Source organism: Ruditapes philippinarum, unplaced genomic scaffold, assembly GCF_026571515.1.
Source record: "Ruditapes philippinarum isolate M1 unplaced genomic scaffold, ASM2657151v2 ctg509_1_1_1_1, whole genome shotgun sequence".
Taxonomy (NCBI): Eukaryota; Metazoa; Mollusca; class Bivalvia; order Venerida; family Veneridae; genus Ruditapes; species Ruditapes philippinarum.
Genome location: NW_026859313.1, coordinates 142,854 through 166,133, shown reverse-complemented (window position 1 = coordinate 166,133; position 23,280 = coordinate 142,854). Strand labels below are relative to the sequence as shown.

At 32.7% G+C, this 23,280-nt stretch overlaps 2 protein-coding genes across 5 annotated transcripts in view; both read right to left on the bottom strand.

Moving 5' to 3' along the window:
- Positions 1-23,280, bottom strand: part of LOC132756042 (malonyl-CoA decarboxylase, mitochondrial-like) — a 123,209-nt gene that overhangs the window by 19,998 nt on the left and 79,931 nt on the right. The gene's annotated exons all lie outside the window — the stretch shown is intronic.
- Positions 1-23,280, bottom strand: part of LOC132756039 (lebercilin-like) — a 31,338-nt gene that overhangs the window by 7,052 nt on the left and 1,006 nt on the right. The window contains exons 2-7 of one of the 4 annotated variants that reach the window (XM_060747003.1): positions 16,035-16,234; positions 15,135-15,194; positions 7,267-7,775; positions 5,642-5,779; positions 2,550-2,774; positions 1,876-1,914 (exon numbers count right to left, since the gene is read on the bottom strand). In XM_060747003.1, the coding sequence (XP_060602986.1) occupies positions 1,876-1,914; positions 2,550-2,774; positions 5,642-5,779; positions 7,267-7,775; positions 15,135-15,194; positions 16,035-16,173 (1,110 nt within the window). In that variant the 5' untranslated portion in view covers positions 16,174-16,234. Of the gene's footprint in view, positions 1-1,875; positions 1,915-2,549; positions 2,775-5,641; positions 5,780-7,266; positions 7,776-9,015; positions 9,163-15,134; positions 15,195-16,034; positions 16,235-23,280 lie in introns of those variants that run through there. The other 3 variants (XM_060747004.1, XM_060747006.1, XM_060747007.1) reach the window with 3 other exon arrangements.

Sequence of the window (23,280 nt, the reverse complement as noted above, 5' to 3'; positions counted from 1 at the left end):
CTAAGAAAAGACTGTTTAACATAATTATCTTTGGTTTTGTTAATATAACTACAGAAAATCTTTTTATAAAAAACTTGTAACAAAACTGACAGAATGAATCAGTGTCACCAAAAAGAAACCTAAGACAATTAATGTCTTATTTTTGACCATATAAAAGTATATGAAACCCTGTCTAACAAACAAAAAGTGATTAGCCTAATTTGCCGTAAGTATAGAGCCTGTCCAGCCAGAACATATATATGTTTGTCAAGTCCAACCAGGCAATATACTGATGGTAGCTCTATGTATTTTGATATTGTAATCACCTAATCTTCAAATAGACTATTCCAAATTCAAAGCAGGGTAAACCATTACATAGATTTAACTGGTTAAGGGTTAAATAAAAGGTTTAAACCCAAGAATTATAATTCAGATATCAAATATACACAATACCATCCATAAATACCTGTACAACTCTTGCAAAATTGCCTTTTGGCTAACATACAAAAACATCTATTTTAAAAACACCCAATGCATCAAGAGTATAAGGTTAGTAAATATAAATATGTTTGATCTTTTTAAAAGATCCTGTAAGTTGTGATCAAAGTAGTAAACCACACTAAGTGAAATCTTTTATATGTACATAATTATGCAAATAAAACAATTTTCAAACATCGAAGCATATGTAAAATATATTCTGCAAATATTTGTGCATATTATATGTTATCAATATGCATTCATTTCTTATTGTAAAATTTGACTTAAACTTTATAGAAAATTTAAAAAATTTATTACCTCCCTTTATTTACATGAAGTGTTAAATTCAGTTATATCTTTATAAATAATGCTTTTTGGAACCTACAATATTGATAAATCTTAATTTGAGCATATGATTTAAAACCATAAAAAAATTGTGTTACAGGATCTTTAAGAAATATTCTACATTTATCAAATCTACTGTTAGTTAAAATAAACTGATGCAGTAAATATAGAAGACATGAATAAATACTATGTATATCAACCCAATACAATATTCCAGAGGTGTAAAGGTATTTATATATGGCACTGTACATTATGCATATAACATTGCTTTTCTATTTTTAAAAGAACATTATACCCATAGAATAGCATTTTTCCAATTACAAGAGATACTACTATGTTTTTCTACATCAAATAATTTGAAAATTTCATGCAATAAAACATCCCATATTTAGTCAAGTTTTCAACCTGTTCTCCTGTATTAGATATTTTCTACTTAATATGTAAATGTATACCATCTAATATATGAAAAATATTGAATGAGTGTAAGTTTAATTCCGAATTTATTGAACAAGTTGAATAAAACTACATTATGCTAGCCTCTGGCAAGCATAATACTGTATTATTTTTTTAAGAATTATTCAACAAGTTCAATAAATTCAGTAATGAATTTACACAAATTTAATATTCTATTTATCACATACCAAAAATAACGACCGTTTGAAGTGAAAAAATACCATTTTTGACAGCCGTGCAATACCATTTTTACAGAGTCACAAAAGCGGCATAGATAGGTGATAAAAAAATTTGAGCCGCGTCACGACAAAACCAACATAATGGGTTTGCGACCAGCATGGATCCAGACCAGCCTGCGCATCTGCGCAGCCTGATCAGGATCCATACTGTTCGCTATCACTTTCTCTACTTGTTATAGGGTTTGTAAGCGAACAGCATGGATCCTGATCAGACTGCGCAGATGCGCAGGCTGGTCTGGATCCATGCTGGTCGCAAACGCACTATGTTGGTTTTGTCATGGCGCGGCTCATTTCTGTTTTTCTGATTAACAAGTCAATATGAACAGTAACAACAAGACAGAACATAGAGTAAGCATGCTAATAATAGAGTGTGATATCTTACAGCTGATTGTTTGTCATCATAGTCCACAAATAGTCGTCTCTGATCATATACAATAAAACAGGGAAACCAATTATATATCTTCACTCTATTTAAACATCCTAGTCAGTTAAACAAAATTGTCTATTTTAATATCTTTCAATTTCAATATTAAGATGGGAGAGGAGACTCATAAGCTTTCAAAGCTTTCTGCACAATCCCAAAATATTGTTCATCATGCAAAATGTAAATATATCGAATGAATATGTTTAAACCAATATCAAGATCAAAATTAAATAAATCTTTGTTAAACCCATACTATGCTATCTTAAACAGACTTGTCCATTGTTCAATCTAGTACAAAATCATTTATCAATTCTATGGAAAAAAAAATCCCAAAAAGTAATGACTGAATAGCTAACAGTGCAGACCATGATGAGATGGCCTAGATGTGCCAGCTGATCATAGCCTGTACTGGTCACATGGGTAGGATCAGCTGCTGCAGAGTAAGGGTTACTGAAAAGTCTAAAGAATGTGTTGCAGTATCTATAGATCAACTAAAAATAGGGGAAGATAAATAAACTCATGAATGAAATGAAGAACTTTTATGTTAAAAAGTTAACAATCTAATTCCTAAAATGCATGGCTTTAATGTTTAAATAATTTATATATGTCATGAACATGTTATATGTACACACCTGTTTTAGTTCACGCTGCCGTCTCAATTCTTCACGTCTTTTGTCCTCCATTTGTTTTGCTCTGTCTCTCGGTGTCATTTTGTCAGTCTCTGACAAAGATGGTCTTCTTCTCCGTGGAGGGGGAGTGTTATGAGGCGTACCATTATAGGAGTTAGGAAGACGATGGGGAGGTTTGGCTGCACGATTTGCATAAATATTCTTCATCTGAATCTCTTTATCTTTTTCCTGTATAACAGAAAGTTGATATCCTTAATGAACTATTAATTACATAGAGTTTTTAAAAAAAGCTTTTCAAGCTTCCTACTTTAAATCTGTACAATTTATTATTTGTCAATTATCATGTAAATGAAATGTTTATAAATAAAATATTGTTTAAACTAACTATATAATTCATCAAATGCTGTTTTTATCAGTAAAATATTATTTATTAACACTATCTTAAATTCAATTCTCTTGAAGTAAGGGATATGCACAATACCTAGTGCCGGAGAAAGTTGAATACAGCCTAATGAAACACAAAATCCTAAACTAATTGTTTAAATCAAGCATTTTTACATAAAGAATATAATGAAAGAAAGCAATTAGCATAGAATGAAAAACACTGAATTTTCATTTTAATGTCTTGTGCAATTGTTTTTCACTTGTCTGCAAGCTACATTCTTTAATTCACTTCAAAGAAATAAATATCTGTTGCACACATAATTATAAAATTAGACAGGGAACAGAAGTCCAGGCAAACATTTCTTTAAGATTAGTCCTGGTAAAAGGCAACACAGGTCTATATTTACAGGTGGTCTCTGACATTATGTCAATTTGTAACAAGATATGTTTGTAAAACATGTATGCCCCCTATTAGCAGCCAATTAGTCATGTGAAAAGGTTATTAAGCATGACTTCTGACCCAGTGATCAAACAATTAATAAGGGTTATCAAGTATCTACTGGTCATGACCTTAACCTTTGACCCCTTGACCCAAAACTCAATAGGGGTCATCTGCTGGTCACGACCAATCATCATACAAAGTTTGAAGTTCCTAGGCCTAAGCGTTTTTAGTTAATTGATCGGAAACCGTTTTAACATACAAGGTCAATGTGACCTTGACCTTTGACCCCTTGACCCAAAATCAATAGGTCATCCGCTGGTCATGACCAATCACCATACCATGTTTGAAGTTCCTAGGCCAAAGGGTTCTTAAGTTATTGATTTGAAAGCATTTTTTTACCTACAAGGTCAATGTGACCTTGCCCTTTGACCCCTTAACCCTAATATCAATAGGGGTCATCTACTGGTCATGACCAATCACCATACCAAGTTTGAAGTTCCTAGGCCTAAGGGTTCTTTTAGTTATTGATCGGAAACCGTTTTTACCTAAGAGGTAAATGTGACCTTGACCTTTGACCCCTTGACCCCAAAATCAATAGTGGTCATCTACTGATCATGACCAATCACCATATCAAGTTTGAAGTCCCTAGGCCTAAGGGTTCTTTCGTTATTGATCAGAAACCGTTTTAACCTACAAAGTCAATGTGACCTTGACCTTTGACCCCTTAACCCCAAAATCAATAGGGGTCATCTGCTGGTCATGACCAATCACCATACCAAGTTTGAAGTTCCTAGGCCTAAGGGTTTCTTTCGTTATTGATCAGAAATCGTTTTTACCTACAAGGTCAATGTGACCTTGACCTTTTGACCCCTTAACCCAAAATCAATAGGGGTCATCTGCTGGTCATGACCAATCACCCATACCAAGTTTGAAGTTCCTAGGCCTAAGGGTTCTTTTGTTAATGATCAGAAAACCGTTTTTACCCAAGAGGTCAATGTGACCTTGACCTTTGACCCCTTGACCCAAAAATCAATAGGGGTCATCTACTGATCATGACCAATCACCATACCAAGTTTGAAGTTCCTAGGCCTTAAAGTTCTTTAGTTATTGATTGGAAACCGTTTTTTGCTTACAAGGTCAATGTGACCTTGACCTTTGACCCCTTGACCCCAAAATCAATAGGGATCATCTACTGATCATGACCAATCACCATACCAAGTTTGAAGTTCCTAGGCCTTAAGGTTCTTTAGTTATTGATCGGAAACCGTTTTTGCTTACAAGGTCAATGTGACCTTGACCTTTGACCCCTTGACCCCAAAATCAATAGGGATCATCTACTGATCATGACCAATCACCATACCAAGTTTGAAGTTCCTAGGCCTTAAGGTTCTTTAGTTATTGATCGGAAACCGTTTTTGCTTACAAGGTCAATGTGACCTTGACCTTTGACCCCTTGACCCCAAAATCAATAGGGGTCATCTACTGGTCATGACCAATCACCATACCAAGTTTGAAGTTCCTAGGCCTAAGGGTTCTTTAGTTATCACTCGGAAACCATTTGGTCTACGGACCGACGGACCGACAAGTGCAAAGCAATATACCCCCTTTTCTTCGAAATGGGGGCATAACAATTGTCAAACTGATTAACTGAGCTGCAATTGCAATCTTTTGAACACAATTTGTTTATGCAAACTCAATGAAAAGTTTCAGCACTTTGAGTGTAATGATTTGCTTGCGAAAAGACTTCATGCATATTGATAAAAAACAGATACATTGATTGACACACAAAATACAAATAAAAGCATACAAGGTGTATAAATGAAAGATCAGCCGTTTACTGACAAAATGACCATATAAAGCATTTGAAAACACACAATAAAACCATTTAGTTTTCAATTCATAGATGTTTAACAATCAGTGGACAGTAACATTAATTGTGGATTTGTGTGACCAACATATTGTTAATTTACAGCTTTGCGACATTATTTCACACACAAGCTGGCATTTATATAGGTTTGTTGACCGGCTTCTATAAGCTAGCTAAATAGCTTCCTACCTAAATTATTTCCCAGCAAGGAAGAAAAATCAATAGTCCAATGAGGGAACCAAAACCACGGCAAAAATAGACCATTGAAAAGAAGTCAATGATTGTCAGTCAGTGCTTTTAACCATTCAGTCATACAGGTTTGTTAACAGCAAATGTAGTAATATGTTTTCATTGATAAGCAAGACACATTTAGGAAAATTATCATACTTCATGTTTATTTACCTTAACTGTAGAATTAAGTTTTTCATTTTCTTCCCTGAGTTGTGTTAACTGTTGTTGAGTGTCTTTGTGTCTCGCTCGTTCTATACCAAGTTGATGCCGGTGATTCTTCTCCAAGTTCTGTATATGTCTCTCTAATTCCTAGTTCAACAATATAGAAAAAATAAAATGTGAGATTCAAAGCTGGACTTTAATTGGAGTGGAGTGCAGATATTAGTTGGAGTGGAGTGCAGATATTAGTTGATATTAGTTACCTGCACTCCAGAGCATACCCATTGATTGGCTCATTTTTTCTGGGGTTTACTTATTGTGACGGCAGAGAATGGGATAGCAATAGAAATATCATATTTAGATGGTCATTCATTGGTTACTTTTTTCTGGGGTTTCATATTGTGACAACAGGGAACGTGTTTATATTATTGTCTATGATACAAAAGAAAAAGAACATTAAAACACTTAGCAATCTGTTTTATGCCCTCTCATACAAATCAGATAGTCTTATGGTTTGATTCTTTTTCTATTACATGTATAATATGCAATGTATGTATAAAAAAATTATTGCAACAGTCACTTTCTTTACACAACAGGAAGTTTGTTTGTTTGTTTCATTTTACGCCTTTTTCCAACAGTATTTCAGTCATATAGGCGGGTAGTTTCCTAACCATTGTTCCTGGAGAGTTACACCAGTACTAGACTACCTTCCTCCGCGCTAAACTACCAAAGCATCTCCCGGGGATCGAACCCACACCAGAGAGGTAACTGAATTAGAAGTCATCGACTCTAACCCCTCCACCACAGAGGCGGTCACAACAGGAAGTAAAAGAAAATAGACTCTGAGTATAGACAACTTGTAAGAAATGTAATACATGTATACAATTACTTGTCATATATTTTCATGAACATTTTCACTTTAATATTGAATAAATATTCAACTGTGATACTGTTTTCTTAATAAAAAATTATCTAATCTGAAAATCTTTTCAGCCTTATGTAGACAAATCATTCATATCTAATCAATTTTTTACAGTTAATTTAATCTTCATAAGCTAACAGGTATAAAGTGAATTTGATAAATGCTTCTATACAAATAGCAAGTTAATGCAAATGCAATCAAAGAAGTATTTTCAAGTACAAAATACCATTAAACCAAATCTTTCAAGCGTTTTACCATAGAGACTGTCACCGTAGCCCTAAATCAGCTAAACTGGCATAACAAATTTTCTTGCTTAGAATTTGGAAAAGTTCAATCACAGCTTAAAGGCTTTTCAATATAGAAAATCAAAAATTGAGCTATCAACCGAATAGAGCCTCAGTTAAGTTGGCCTGGTGCTAAACTGGTGGGGAAGGTAAATCACTCTCAGTTCCATCAGGTTAAGGGTTAGGATGTTTTTGTTTTTTTTTAACAAGGGCAGTAAGTAATTTCAAGCAATATGAAGCAAACTATGTCTGTATCTGATTTCAAAAATTATAAAGTTACTCAACTATTGCCAATTCTAAACTATACACAGTATAATTTTTTTTTTATGTAATCTATACTATACCGCAAACAACCTTATATTTGGCATTATTAATATACATTTCAGTATCTGTTTAGCTTCTGATAAAACTTCCTAAGAAAATTTTCTTACCTTGACTTTAACATCTTTTGCTTCCATGTCAAGCTCTGCATTATGCAATTTTTTGTTAAGTTCTGATCTTTCTGGTAAATCTTTTTCATCTGCTAATGTTTTTAATTTTTTAAGTTTCGATTTTGCTTTTTCTAATTCGTCTTCTGCATCTCTGAGGTATCTATCAGTTTTTTCATATTTTTCCCGCCATTTTCTTATCTGATCTTTTAAACTCCTAACTTCATTATTTTGTCTTTGAATTAATTGAGGAAGGTCACTTTCCCTGTCCTCAAACTTTTGGAGGGCTTTATCGGCCCGATGTTGTGTTTTCTTTAACAATTTATTCTCATCCTTGAGATCTTTGAGCTGTAGCAGAAGTTCTTGATTCTGGTTTTGTATTTCGTTAATTTTGAGTCTGCGCGCAGAGAGAACACGTTTGGTGATATTGTCAACACGGCTGGTATCATGACTGTTACGTCCAAGCTGACTGAAACGTCCCTTTCCACGACCACGTCCACGATTTGATCGATCTAAAATATAATAGGTCATACCTTTTTTTAATACTGATTCTTAATAAAAGAACTAATTGCGGCAGTTTAAACCATAAACTTTTAATTCTTATTTGTTTCCAATTATTTCATTGTGCCAAAAAAAAAGCAGTAATGCTGACAACTACAAGAAGAAACTCAATATCAGATATTGCTATGGTAACATGAATCTCAATTAGCACCATATCAAGTCTGCAAAATAAACAACATTGTCCCGATTGGCTGGAAGTAACCAGGAAAATATTTGTTACCTAATACTTCTATTGAAATGTGAAAATTATTGGAATATAATAAACATCATGTTGTTTCTGTAACACTGCAACATCATTTTTTACTGATCATTTTAGAAACACCGTAATATTCTGAGTGTATCTGAACATATCTTCTGTACATACTAATCTACTATCAACATTTATTGCATAAAACTGAAATAAAAACATTATGAATGTCAAAATTTAAAAAATATAAAAAAACAAGGTTAGTTTATCTCAATATCAAAAGGACTGTGCTGGTGAGGGAAAGAAAAATTTTGGTGAAAGGTAACTAGGAATTGTGGGATATGTTAACCTTTATCTTTATCTAATCAAACTATACACTGACATAGAATCCTCCCAATCAGAAAGATATTTCTTATGTTATCATGATCAATCAATCAATCAATCAATCAAACAATCAATCATACAATCAAACAATCAATCATACAATCAATCATACAATCAATCAATCAATCAATGTATACATCTCAACATCATGTATAGGTAACATTCATTTAATATTTTTTTAATCTAAGCACCCTTGTTGTCAAAGTTGGTTTTTGCACATTTCCCCTTCTCATTATACATTTTGTTTATCATACTGGTATCTTTTATGATAAAGACACATTTTATCAATGTTTACATGCTATTTTGATGTTTATATCATACCATAATTATATGACTGATTGGCCAAAGAGTTTAAAAATGTCTTCTAAATACATCTTTTATGAAGCTTTTATTTTACACTTTAGTCTGATTCCTGGAACTTACTAGGAAGAAACATGGTTGTGACCACAGTAAGACTTAATTAAAAACATTATCCCTTGACAGGCAGACACCTAAACCACTAGGCCACTGTCCTCTTAAATAGGACATCTTAAGTCATTAATTAACTGGCTGCTATTGAATGTTAATAAACTCATTAATTATTTGACTCTCTTATATTACATTAATATATTATAACCTACCAGTTGATGGTCCGGTGTAAATGTTTGATACATCACTGATAATTCTTGAGGACAAATCCCCTGGGTAGGAACGCTTACTCCTCACCATTATTATATTTCTTCAATCCAATTACATCCTTAATTACATTTTTATTAATCTCCTATCATTTTAAGCATATTTTTTACTTCAGACAATATTACTGTCAATCATTTTCAATACTTTGGAACTCTACTCACTACAAACTCCTTTAAATCCAAGAAAACATTTTTTAAACCAAAACACAATAGTTTTCATTTATCTATGTAATCAATAATACCCCAATAATTTTCAACATTATCTTAATTGTACCCAACTTAAAACAGTTTAAAAAGATTTAAGTAATACCATAATTATGTCAAGAAGAAGTCCAATACACGTACATATAATTGTTGCATTATTTGCTATGCCAGAAAAATAGAAAAAAAAAAATACAATAAATAAAATTAATTGTTGGAATTGTTTAAAAAAATCTACACCACCTTTTTCATCTTTTTCAATTAAAATTATTTACTATGTACTTAAAAAATTCCATTCTCTTTCATGTTAATACATGTTTGATAAAGTATGTTAAAAAGTTAAAATCTCTGTAGATAAGTGAAGAGCTTTTAAAATGTCAGGCTTAATTCTGAAAAAATTGATTGATCACTTTGGATTTTCAAAATACCTAAAATGCCACTTAACATTTTATACGAAGATTCTAACATTACTCCTTTATAAGTGTATTTAATCTAGAAAATTAACCTATATAATTATCAAAATCACAATTAATCAATTTGCTTAACACTATATTAAAACAGTTTATATGGACCATTTGTTGATTAGATGCCAAAAAAATCTGTAAATCAATGAATGCTATATTAATAACAGGCGATCAAAATATTCTGATAAGATTTTAAGATGGATTAACAATGTTACACGCATGGTATGTCCAAAATTTAACTTTTGTTATAGATCATTAGTTACTAACCCTTTCACTTATCAGGGTACAATAAACTTACATGTGTCCCAATTACCATTTAATTGCCAATAGATTGAAAAAGATGTGTATACTTAATTTAAACTATTTATTTAATTTATTGATTATCAATATGGTATTTTTATCATATTTTGGTCTGCATTTGAAAGTAATCAATTTATATTAACTTCATTCATTTTTTCTATAGTAACACAAGTTTTTATATTGCTATACACATGAAGTAGAAAATGCACATCCATCTGTTAAATTAAATTCCTGTAATTCTTAGAGATATCCCAGGCAATTTATTGATATTTATACAATATTACAGTTTTTAGCAGTCAAAGGTTATTGAAAATATATTTTTTAAGACACAAAAAATATATCAAAGAATGCAGAAAATATTCCATGTGTAAACTTTCCAAAAGCAGCATACATTTCCTGTCTACTTTGATATCAGACATCAATAAAACTGTCCTTCATGAGTTGTGCAAGGCATCTCATAAACAAGTAAATCAATAACGAAATGAAAAGAGATACCATTCTTTTCACCACATTTCTGGCCGCAGCCAATAACTATATAATATACAATCATTAATTTCTGTTTCATTTCTTTGAATGTCAAAGCCTTTAAAGTGAAGTCCTACATGATGAAAGGATCCCAATATAACTTGTTTTCTAAACTTACTCTCACAACAATAGGCTTATCAGTTGTACAATGGAGTTAACGTATATGTCGCCTTGCCCTAAATACTCCAACAAATGACCCATTTTATTCCATGAGCACTCCAAAAATATCAGAGACAATTTTGAGATTCCTTTTAAAAACTGAAAATCATTAAATTCCGAAATCAATCTACTTCTGCTTTCAACAAATCCACTCAAAAGAATACAGTGTTTCAGTGCATACTATTCACAAAAGAATAAACTTGTGAAACATTTAACAACAAAGAGTATGTTATGAAAGAATTCACACATAAAGGGCAGAAAATCTATATATTGTACAATTAATTATTGTATAATTGACCAATTTATTATTACAGTCAACTCCGGTTATAACGAACTCACTGAGACATTAAAATATCATTCGTTATATCCGAAGTTCGCTAAAAGCCAAGTAGCAACAACTTGCTGACTTGTTTGGATGGGGAAATTTGCTGTGAAAAAGCCATACTTTTCACTGGTTACCGGTGTAACCGGTATTTTACTGCAGCGGTTATTTAATGCTTATTTAATGCGGGGCATTTTATTGAACAATATATTATGTACATGGTACATATATTTATTCATGTATTACTTGTCTATAAAGTGCTTACAATTTGTTTTTTGCTATTTGTTTATTATCGTTTGGTTAATATTGCAAACATTTGGTAATTATCGGGTATTTACAGCAATCAACTAAGGGTGCGAAATACAAATTTTCCGTAACAAATAGGAAATTATGTTGTGAGAACATTTTATCAGAATCTTTATTCCCTGAAGCCATAACTAACCTGTGCAATCGTTCGATTATATAATTATCGGATAGCGTTATTCATGTACTGATACTAATCGAGCGCATCCCGATATTTCAATTATAACAGTTTGTTATAACAGAGGAAATTTACATGTTTTCCGTCATTTGGGGCTTGAAAAAATAGTTTGTTATAGCCGAAATTTCGTTATAAGTGAGTATGTATTAAGCGATGTGATTCAATATAAAATAAAGAAGGAATCGGCCAGGGATGTCAGATTTAGTTCGCTATTAAGGATAATTCGTTATAAGCGAGTTCGTTATAAGTGGAGTCGACTGTATATTAAATGTAACATTCAAGCTGTACTGGTAGACATAATTATGATCCCCTATAGACACTTGAATTCAGGCCAAACTGGCCAAACTGTGGCCACAATTGAGAAAAGTAACCCATTTTTGTGCTCTTGTACAGCTTCCTTGCTCTCTATAGGAATCTAACTCACTACATATGGTGCAAGTGTTTTGAAGTCAACAAGCACTGTGAAACCATTAATTTTGTATATTGACAGTGACTGATAAAGGAAGTAGTGTAATGTATTGAAAATATGTGAAAAAAAAAAAAATGAAATTTGACTGTTAGCAACAATCACTTCAGTTGTAAGTACAACATCATTTTACAATGTGCATTAGTCACTATGAGTCGGTGATACCTTGTTTATAAATTGTGTAGCAGTTAAACAACATACACCAGTCATGTTTTTATTACACAGTCAAGGAAGTTTATTCTGGGACGGACTTTCAGGCACACATACAGACTTACAGAACACCTTTTTCTGCGGACTTCTAGACCCCGCCCCTTTAGAACGAGGTGTGTTATAGTACGTAGACGCAACGATGTCAGTACCCTGTTTCAGGGTATTTGCTTCAGTATACTCTGATGTGAGAGACAATTTTGATATTGGTGTATAGCTGCCATTTTTTCTTGAGGTTGGAGTGAGGTAGCCCGAAGCAAGGGACATTCCCCCTCGTGCTTTCCTGTAAGTGTTATCGCCTGGGTCAACATGTGGGCGCTTGGTGTCGAAGAAATCGTCAGTTTCTGATATTATATGATAAATGATTTGTAGTCTGTCATACAGAAGTATTTGTATCATCTTTTTAAAAAAAGATATTCTATGAAGGGACATGTTTACATTTAAGTCACTTTATCTATGACAAGACCAGTCCATAGGATAGCACACTCAACTATACTTAATCAAGTGTGATGGCAACAGGGACACCTTGGTGAATACAGTAGCTCTCCATATTCTTCAAACAGTCAATCTAAAATGATCTTTTTCCAATACACAAGATTGTTTGTTAATGTATAAAATAAATCACTCAAAACTATGTCATGACATGGCAGACAACTGAAACAATTATATAAGTAAATGGCCATGTTTAAGTGATTTGATATGTAGAACTGGGAGAGTGTATAAACTTTTCAAAGCTAAGTGTCTTAAAGTAAAATTTTTTCAAACATTCCATTATTTGTGCCTTAATTTATAGAATTGTGATATTGGCTACTGTTTAATAATGTATTCCTGAACATTAATTAAAACAAGAAAAATGCCCCTATTAAAGACTTCACGGTAGTACATGTTGTACATTACAGTAAGCATACATTAATGTGAACACACTTTTCTATATAAATTGACACTAAAAATCCAGTCAACAATACTCAACTGGTCTTGTTAGTCTTTTCTATGTAAGCATAAAAGAAATAATTATGCAATAATGGTAATATCATTCAATCTTGCCTTAATAAAACATTAAAAGTATCTGTAGCAAAAGTTTATGTTCTTTAGTTTACTTTCTACAAATAGTTTACTGTGTACAGCAGAGCAATTTATTAGCATATATTTACAAATAAAACCTATAAGAAAACACTCACAAAACATTTCTTTAGCAACTACAAACAGCAATAAATAATATAAAATACTGATATATTTTTGCATATCAGATAGGATATTATACTGTTTACACTGATGCTAAAACCCACGTTATTAATAAAAAGAACTGGCCCTCTGACAATGTTATAAGCTTACAGCAGGCCACTATAGCTAAAATATCAAATATTCTTGACTTAATAACTAAACCATTAACAATTTACTATTCAAACTGTTTCTTCTAAGTAAATTTATAAAGAAAATTGCCACATAAAGCTCTTGTCTAAAAAAGTGCAAGAAGTCACTATATTAAACAAAATCATAATTGTGTAAAATAAATCTGTATTCAACAATACCCAGTAGAAAATTCCTTGATGAAATTGTAAACATGCGTTGGTGTAAATCATTTACGCAATTTGAAACAACATAATAATCATTAAAACATTTTTTTTATTAAATCTTCTTAATAAAAGAAGCATTTTGTTCTTCAATATTTTGTAATAAAAAAAAAATAAAAATTAATATCATTCTCATAAATTATAAAGACAATATTTTACACATACTTTGAATATTTTAGCAACAATTTCACATTACAAAAAATGTTATTTGATATGAAAATGACATTTTATTTTGTACTAAAAGCAAAATACACAGTACATATCATGCATTATAATATCATGCAAAGAAAGGTTATTATATAGCTATTCAAATATAGACATCATAAAATATTCAAACTCTGCAAGCACTAGGATCTATAGTCATAATGTTTTCCGATAATGATATTGTACATTTATGTATACTTATTAAAGAGCTAGATGGCATATAGTGTACAGTAAGTATTTACTGTAATAATTTGATCTATATTTTATATCAAGCACGAGGGTTTAACAAGTGCCAATATACAGGTTCTAATACATCCCCATATTTGTTAGTGATAACAATGCTCTTGAATAAATTTTTGCTTTATATCATAATCACACTTTACTATATACAAACAATTTTGAAGTATGTTTCAACATAAATGAAAGGCTGATAATAAATTTGAAAGCCAACTTAATGAAGCTAATCTTGCAAAAACAAGTCACTTTTAATGCATCTCTAGCACTTCATATCTACCTTCAGCTATACACTCAACAAAATTTAATGAGAACAATCATGTAAATGTACCGGTAATCAAAAGAAAATATTTAGGAACACTTCCTTGTTAACACCAATAAGGAAAAACATTTTAAATCCCTGTGGTAACAGTAAAAAACAGATCCAATTAAAGCTTGGTGTAAGAGTCATGTTTCTTGCTACCCAACACCCATTCTCACCCATAACAATTCCAATGTCCATCTACAGACTTTTATTTAAGTTAAAATTTCTTCGTCATTACTTCACATAGAATTTGGAACCTACTACCAAATGTCATATTAGGAATGTGGCACAGATACTAGAGCAGTATGCAGTACACAATGAAGTCAGATTTATTACTATTGTTTCTCTAAAGACCTGCTATCTGATGAGGTCTTATGCTTGCACCATGTTTTGACACAGTCTTTATAGTGTCCTAATGTCAGGGAATAGCACTGTGCTATAAGACTATGCGACTAACCAAAATTAGTACCGTATATTCAACCCCTCCCATTCCCCACCCCCCCACCTGATATTTTTTGTTCAATGAATCACAAGAGGGATAAATTGATAGTTCAGAAACTGACTGTTACACCAAGATATATAAAGAAGGAGGCAGGTACGTAGCAGGCTACAACAATACCAACTTACTGTAAATATTACTATCAGAATTTCTGGAATCTTTTGGACGACGAACCTCATGACCTGATGCTGTTTTCAAGAAAATTAATACATTTTAACCTTTTCAATTTCTTGTGAGTATTCAAATTTATCAAAAATGTTTAATACAAGCAGAACATAAACAAGAGCTGTCAGTAGGACAGCAACGCTCGACTATTCTTAGTGCTTGATAGTAAAAAAAATGCTTGATACAGTTACCTCCTCCTGTTTACAGGTTGGGGTCATGATGGTGAACAAGTGTGCAAAGTTTCAAAGCCATATGTCAATGGACTTTGAAAATATTTGAACTATTACAAAAACTTTAACATAAATTCTAAGTCGAAAAAGGGGCATAATTCTGTCAAAATGCTTGATAGAGTTACCTCCTCCTGTTTACAGGTTGGGGTCATGATGTTGAACAAGTGTGCAAAGTTTCAAAGCAATATGTCAATGGACTTTGAAAATATTTGAACTATTACAAAAACTTTAACGTAAATTCTAAGTCGAAAAAGGGGCATTATTTTATTCTGTCAAAATGCTTGATAGAGTTACCTCCTCCTGTCTACAGGTTGGGGTCATGATGGTGAACAAGTGTGCAAAGTTTCAAAGCCATATGTCAATGGACTTTGAAAATATTTGAACTATTACAAAAACTTTAACATAAGTGGTTACGCCGACGCCGACGCTCGGGTGACTGCAATAGCTCTACTTATTCTTATCGAATAGTCGAGCTAAAAATGTTATAAAGTTATATACATGTACTACTTCTTAGATTGACTTGTTTGATTTCTTAGTTAAGTTGATCTGAAAAAAATGCAGATCAAGACCAAATTATCCTGTTTCATACCAAAATCATTAAGCAAAACAGAAACTTTCTTAATGAATTTATACCTGTTCTATTCAATGGAGATTTTGTTTTGTAGCGTTTAGTTCCGACATCTGTAGCATCATCATCAAAATCATCACTGTAGTCATCATCGTCATCAAGGATGGAATCATACGGGCTCTTCGCTCTATTACGATGTGTCATAGTGGATAGTCAGCTTCAGTACACACCAGTTATCTTTGGTCCACAAACTTGTCAATTCATCCTGTTAAAAAATATTATTCCAAAATATATAATGTTCGCTATAATAAACAAGAGCTGTCCGTAAGACAGCGCGCTCGACTTTTTTATTGCTTGCCAATAAAAAAAGTTTTTGCAGTAAAAGGCAATACAAGAATCTCTGTATTTTTAAAGTGAACAATGGCCATGAGCATTAAGATATTTAGTGAAGAATTATTTTACTGAATTGTGTGATACCCTTGAACACTGCAGCAAAGTTTGAAATGTTTAAGTCAAAAGAGGGCTGGTAAGAAAGAAAAAAAAACTGAGTTGAGCCTTAAATAAATTTAATAGTATTAAACCCACTTTGAGAGAATAAGGTATTTTTACGTCACTCAGAACACCTTGGTAAATGACATAATAACATAATTTTTCAAGAAATCTATGCCAAGGAAGCAGTATATTTTTTGTACAATCAGCATAATAGGGCCATAATTCAAATAAAATCTTTGACAGAATTACCTTTCTCCTGGACATGTTTGGGAATCATGATTGTAAACAAGTATTCCAACTTTCAAATTAATATCTCAAACAGTTCAGTCAAAAAGTGGACTGGTACTAAAAAACTTAACCAAGATTCTAAGTCGATAAAAGGCCTTAATTTTTAAAACAAATCCTTGACAGAGTTACCTTCTCTTGCGTACAGATGGGGGTAATGATGTGAAATAGCATTAAAAGTTTCAAAGCAATATCTCAAAGGGTTAAGGCAATAAGTGGATTTTACCCATATTCAATGTATTTTCTAAGTCAAAAAGGGGCATAATTCTGTCAAAAACCTTGACAGAGTTATGTCCTCTTGTCTGTTGATGAAGGTCGTGATGGTAAACAAGTATGGTCAGTTTCAAAGCAATACCTCCAATGGTTTTGAAATAAAGTGAGGTGGTACAAAAAACTTAACCAAGCTCAATACACTTTCTAAGTCAAAAAAGGCCATAATTCTGTCAAAAACCTTGACAGAGTTATGTACTCTTGTCTGTAGATGGAGGTTATGATGGTGAACAAGTATGGTAAGTTTCAAAGCCATACTTGTAATACTTCTGAAAAAAAAGTGGGGTGGTACGAAAAACTTAACCAAGGTGTGACGCCAACGCCGACGCCGACGCCGGGGCGAGTAGGATAGCTCCCCTTTTCATAGAAAAGTCGAGCTAAAAAGAATACCAAACATGACAACACAACATTCCTATACTAAATTTGTTGTTTCCATGATTAAAGCTTCCTCGGGTGCCTTAATCTTTTATTCACACAAATTTCCTTTCCACTATTTTGTACTGCTTAGCTATTACAAAACAACTGAATTCTATGTTATACATGTATATATATTAAACACCACAAAACAATTCATAGGAAAAGATCTAACATGAGACTTCTTATGAAAGCTATACAAAGGCCATTAAAATAATGCCAAAATAATGACATTCAACAATAGGCTACATGTATATAGCTATTATTAATCATGTAATTAATATATAGTTTTATTTATCAAATATTCAACAACATTTCTTCTTTAATTTCTTAAAATACAGTATACCCAAGATAATGTATTGTCTTAATCACTTGATTACAAACATATTTTCTCAGACCAAAGCAGTATTTGTTTTAACATGTGTTAATTAAGTTAATAGGTTGTATTCAGACAAGAAAGCGGATCATGCATGTTCTTAGCATTTCCCAATCACATTATTGTTTACAATCACAATATCAGAATTAAGTATTTGGTAAATCAATTTCAAAAAAGAAAAAGAACTGTCCAAGGAGCAGCATTTTTCACTTTTCTCAGTGATGTATAGTGAGCTGCACATTTTCTAAATAAAAAGATAATTTGATTAAAAGTTTAAATGTACATAGACAATGACATTTGTCCTTGACATGAAAATGGGCATGGCAAACAGATAAGATGCATAAACATACAAAGTTTGAAGATACTAAGTGAATGCCCCTTAATTAAATGGCAAGTTTTATGTTTGTTATTATAAGTCCCAGTGACCTTGAACTTTGAACCTGAAAATAAGTGTGGCAGGTAGAACTTGTAGAAGGTGCATTCGCATATCATGAAGTTTCAATGTATTAGCTTTGTAGTATTGGCGATAACTGAAAAACAAAAGGTTTTGCCAAATTGCCAACATGGACATGACATAAAATTTACAATCCATCAACTCTTCACAAAGATTATGCAATGTTCATGTGTAAGAATTGTCATTTAAGATATTACAGTCCATTTACATATAAAATAGGAGACAACATAAGGCATAGTACGGTTCAAGGTACACAATGGTAAAAATCAAAACACTTGAAGCTTACTGTTTTCAAAAGCAGACAACCATATTTTTGTAACATTTGACCAACCTCATACATGTATGAACACCTCAATCATCCAAAAACACTTGCATGTCATAAACAATTAGGGCTTTACTACAAAGACAATGTGCTGTAAACAAAAGCCTGGCATGACAGGCATCAAATTACAATTCTTATCAAAAGATTTTCTGTCCATGATTTTCAAGAGCAATGTAAAAGCAACAACTGGAAAACTAAAGACACATCTGATCATTATTTACCCCTACTTTTTATAAATATGACAAAATATACTTATTTATAATAATTCCATTGTTTTTATACGCCTCAAAGATAATAATATAAAGTATACTTTGTAACATATACAAATAAAATTATACTGAATGGTATTAATTATGTCATGTTCTTATTCATAGGTAGTGTAAGGGGTCTACCCTTATATTTAGGGAAAAAATAATTGTATTTTTGCAAAAAAGGAAGAAAAAACTTGATGTGAATAGTATTCTAGGGGAATATTGCATGATTTTAAAGAAATTTCCAGAAGAGAAGCAGCCTATGAATGGCCCCTGCTATAGAAAGAAAAAAATCCCTGTAATATCAGGGCTTTTTTTCCTTCTATAGCAGGGGCCGTTATAGGGCTGCTTCCCCAAAGAAAAATTCTTTAAAATCATGCAGTTTTCCCCCAAAATTGAATTTACATAAACTTTTTTTCATCCCCTTTTGAAAATATATGATGTAATTGTTTCCCAAAAATTAAGGGCTGGGCTGCTTCCCCAACCTGTGAAAAAAGCCCTGAATATGACAGTGAAAGTAAGATTCAGTTCATCATGTAACTCAACACATTAAAATTAATGAAAATAAATATGTTTCGAAGTTTTAGATGTGTGTGTTGTACTAAGATGATATATTGCATGTATGTATGTAATGCATCATCAGGTTACATTAAAAGATTAACAATTATGTTTAGTGGCTTTATGTGATAAAAGTATTTCTTGCATATCAGACAGGATTATCTACTGTTTACAACGGTGCTAGAAAATCCTGTCTTATACCCCCCATGTAAGACAAGTTGCTTGCTTTAAATGACCTCAATGCTGCGCGCCTTTTATGAATGAATTGCGTTCTTGGGATGACGTCATTTTACCGTTATGAATGAAGTTGTAAGTTCATACGCTTAGAGGTGTCATCAATAAGGATTTTTGTATCGATATATGGGTAATGAATTATTGGCGATACAACGATATATCGATTGCCAGGCTAAATTTTAGCTTTCAAGTCTTTTTTAATGTTTCCTAAGGACACTGACAAAGCAGTTATATTTAGACAAATGCAAAAAAGATAAACTATGAAAACTGAACAATTTGTTTCTTTTTTATCATATAGCTAGCTATAAATGAAAACTAATGACTAGTAACTATAAAGTTTAAAGCCTTTTTCATTTCACTTCAGTTGTTGTTGTTGCTATAACGTAGTTACTGATCATGCTAAATCCCTTCCTTACCGTTCCAATTAAGCTGTTTTTAATTGGCAAATTATAGTGTTTAGAACCTCAATAATTATCAAAGTTTAACATTTTGTAATCAAAATTTTTACAAAGAAACACTGACAAATTTTTCTTGGCATTTTCCCTTTTTAAAATCTGAATTGAGGGGTCTTGACATCCACTTAGCAGACGTGCGAGATTACAACGAAATTCGGCAGCATTCGTTAGAGACACTGGGAGGTAACTTTGGCATTGATTTCCATTTTCGTTTTAGGAACAAAATGTTTCTGGCTTCCATAACTTTATATGTCGCTTTTATTTTGACGTTTTGCGACAGTAAACAGGTCTATCAGTTCTATAAAACCTGTTCACTGAAGTCTGTTTAGCTAGAAATATATGTGCATTCGATATCCGATATTTAAAAAATGGAATCGATATCGAATCGGATAACAAAGATCGTTGATACACCGATATCGATTGAATCGATGACACCCCTACATACGCTACTATAAGAAAAAAGTGCGTAATGAGAATATCAGTTTTCGCAATTTCTGTTCTGAAAATAATTGATATGTAATATGCAAGAAAAAGAATCAAACACCAGCCGTCGGTACAGACAGGAATATCTAGCTCTTGGGTAACTGTTTAGCGGAAACTCAGCAGAGCCTCGTTACCACCGTAAACAGTTACCCTCGAGCTAGATATTCTGGTCTGTACCGGCAGCCGGTGTAAGATTCTTATAATATGTACTGCATGTATCGTGTAAATGTAAAGCATTCATATATGTACAAATATATATCTCTACTCTTACATCATAACTACCAAAATATTCCTTGTATGGACAGCAACAGTATTTAAGCTTTCTGCCTTTCCATCAAAGGATCATGGATCCAAACCCTATGATGGTATTCATATGACACCAGCACTGGCTAGTTCTCATTAGTGGTTCAAATTAACTTCTTGCTTTCATTACAACCAGGCCCGTCGTCACGATTTTGTGATTGGTACGGCCAATTTGGTAGATTTTAGCCAGAATCTAGGGGGATACGGGGGCATGCTCCCCCGGAAAATTTTTTATTCTAGGATGCTCTCAGGGGCGTTTTCCCATATATTTGGAACATTTTACAGCCTGTCGCTAGAACATGTTATAGTAAAATGTCAACAATTTTTTTACAGATTTAAGTGTGTCGTAAGTTTTAAGGATGAAATTATAAGGTTTGCATAACGGACGGGCAGGTGAACATAAAAGATGAATAGGCCTACATGTAATTGATATTTGGCGAATGAAAAATAAACATTCTAACACCAGAGATCTGCCAAGAATTTGAAAGTACTGGGCCCTGGGCCCACTTGGTCTGAAAATGATGGGCCATTTTTACCAAAGTATGGGCCTTGGGAAAATAAGTAAACATTGACCAAAATAACTGTTAAAAAGTTTGTAGATACATGTAATTGAATTTCCCCGGTAATAAAACTTAAATCATATTTTATGACAAGTGGTTCACTTATAATTCAGTACTTTACCAATAATTAAAAATTATGCCTACATGGTAACTTTCTAACTAATATTAATTGCAGGCAAAAAATGAAAATATTTTTTTAATGGCTGCTCAAAAAATTTGATATGCAAATTTATTCACATAATTGCTGGTTCTTACTTGTAATGTCTTATATTGTGCATTATCCATTTAATTGTTCCTACTTTGCACAAAATGTCCCTTACCAATGTATATTGACGAATTTTATTGCCCCTTGTATGCCTCTGTGTAGACAGCATACATCAAAGACATTTGCCGACAGACCTTTTGATCATGAAAAAAGTCATGCACAATGTTTCTCTGATTGGTTAATCACCCTGTCAAACATTCTGATGACGAAATATACATCTTTTTTTACACTTCATCAGACAAAACTTGCGTGAACTTGAGTGACCTTAGGGTTGATCAAGTTGAACACCTGTCAGATTATACTGTAACTTACCGCATTTCTTAAAATAGCAACACTTTTTTTTCAGTTACCGATAATCATTTTAAATATTAAGTAGTTGTATAATTTGTTTGTTTGTTTTATTGGATTAAATTTACGGTAGTAGAAATGAGTATCTGTGTGGGAAAGGGATTATGAGAAGAAATGCGGTAAGTAGATAACATGGACAAAAGCTATAGGGGAATGGATAAACTCAAGAATAATGCGTAATTACAGGAGCATGGGTAACATGTTGCTGTTGGTACCAGTTTTGACTGGATGACTAAATAACCCAGCAGACAGTTTTGTTTTCTTATAAGTCTGGCACAGATTTTAGATGCGCCCATGGCCCTTTGCTGCCGATTTTCCTGCGCCATTCTCATTTTTTTAGCGCCAATGGCGCAAAATCGCGTCCTCGGCAGATCTCTGTAACACTATCGGAATTTTTTCTATATAAACAAAGAAGGCCCGAAGCGTGCATTATTCTACAACAATGCGCTCGCCGTTCTTATTATCTCCCTGTGTATTTTCACATTTATTCTTCTGAGCTCCGAGAATGTCCTTTCACTGGTAGCATTAGCAGCAGGCATAACTAACAAATTCTTTAACAACACAACGACCTCAGTTCTAGCACCGATTGTTTTGACACAAATTTCAAAGCGTCAGGTAGAGTAACAGTACTATTTTCTGATTTGTCAAAATGTGAACGTAGCAGCTGAAGCTATACCTCTAAGATGTCTCGGTTAATATCGTTGCCATATAAATCACAAACAAAACCAAGTTTTTTTTCTAGTGAACGGTCTTCAAAGGTTGTGCGGCCTAAATAAATAAATCCTCCACGTTCTGAAGTACGCGATATTTCGGTTGGTCAAATATCTCTTTAACACTGGCCATGGCAAGATCGATTGCTTCAAAATACTTTGGCCGGAACACGTCCTGCACTGTAATTATGTAATAGAGTAATTGAATGAGTTTAGTACTGAATTTATTTTAGGAGTTGAATATAAATATATTATGCGAGCCTCTGGCGAGTATAATATTTTATTCAACGAGTTCAATAAATTCAGTAATGAACTTACACGAATTCAATATTCTGTTTATTACATACCAAAAATAAATACCTTTTGAAGTGAAAAAGAACCATTTTTCATTGACGCCCATAGAAAAACGCTAACATTTAGTGTGTATAACGCAAATGACGACAAAATATATGCACGGCCGTGCAATACCATTTTCACGGAGTCGCAAAAACGGCACGAATATGTGATAAAAATATGACTTTTGAACGGTTG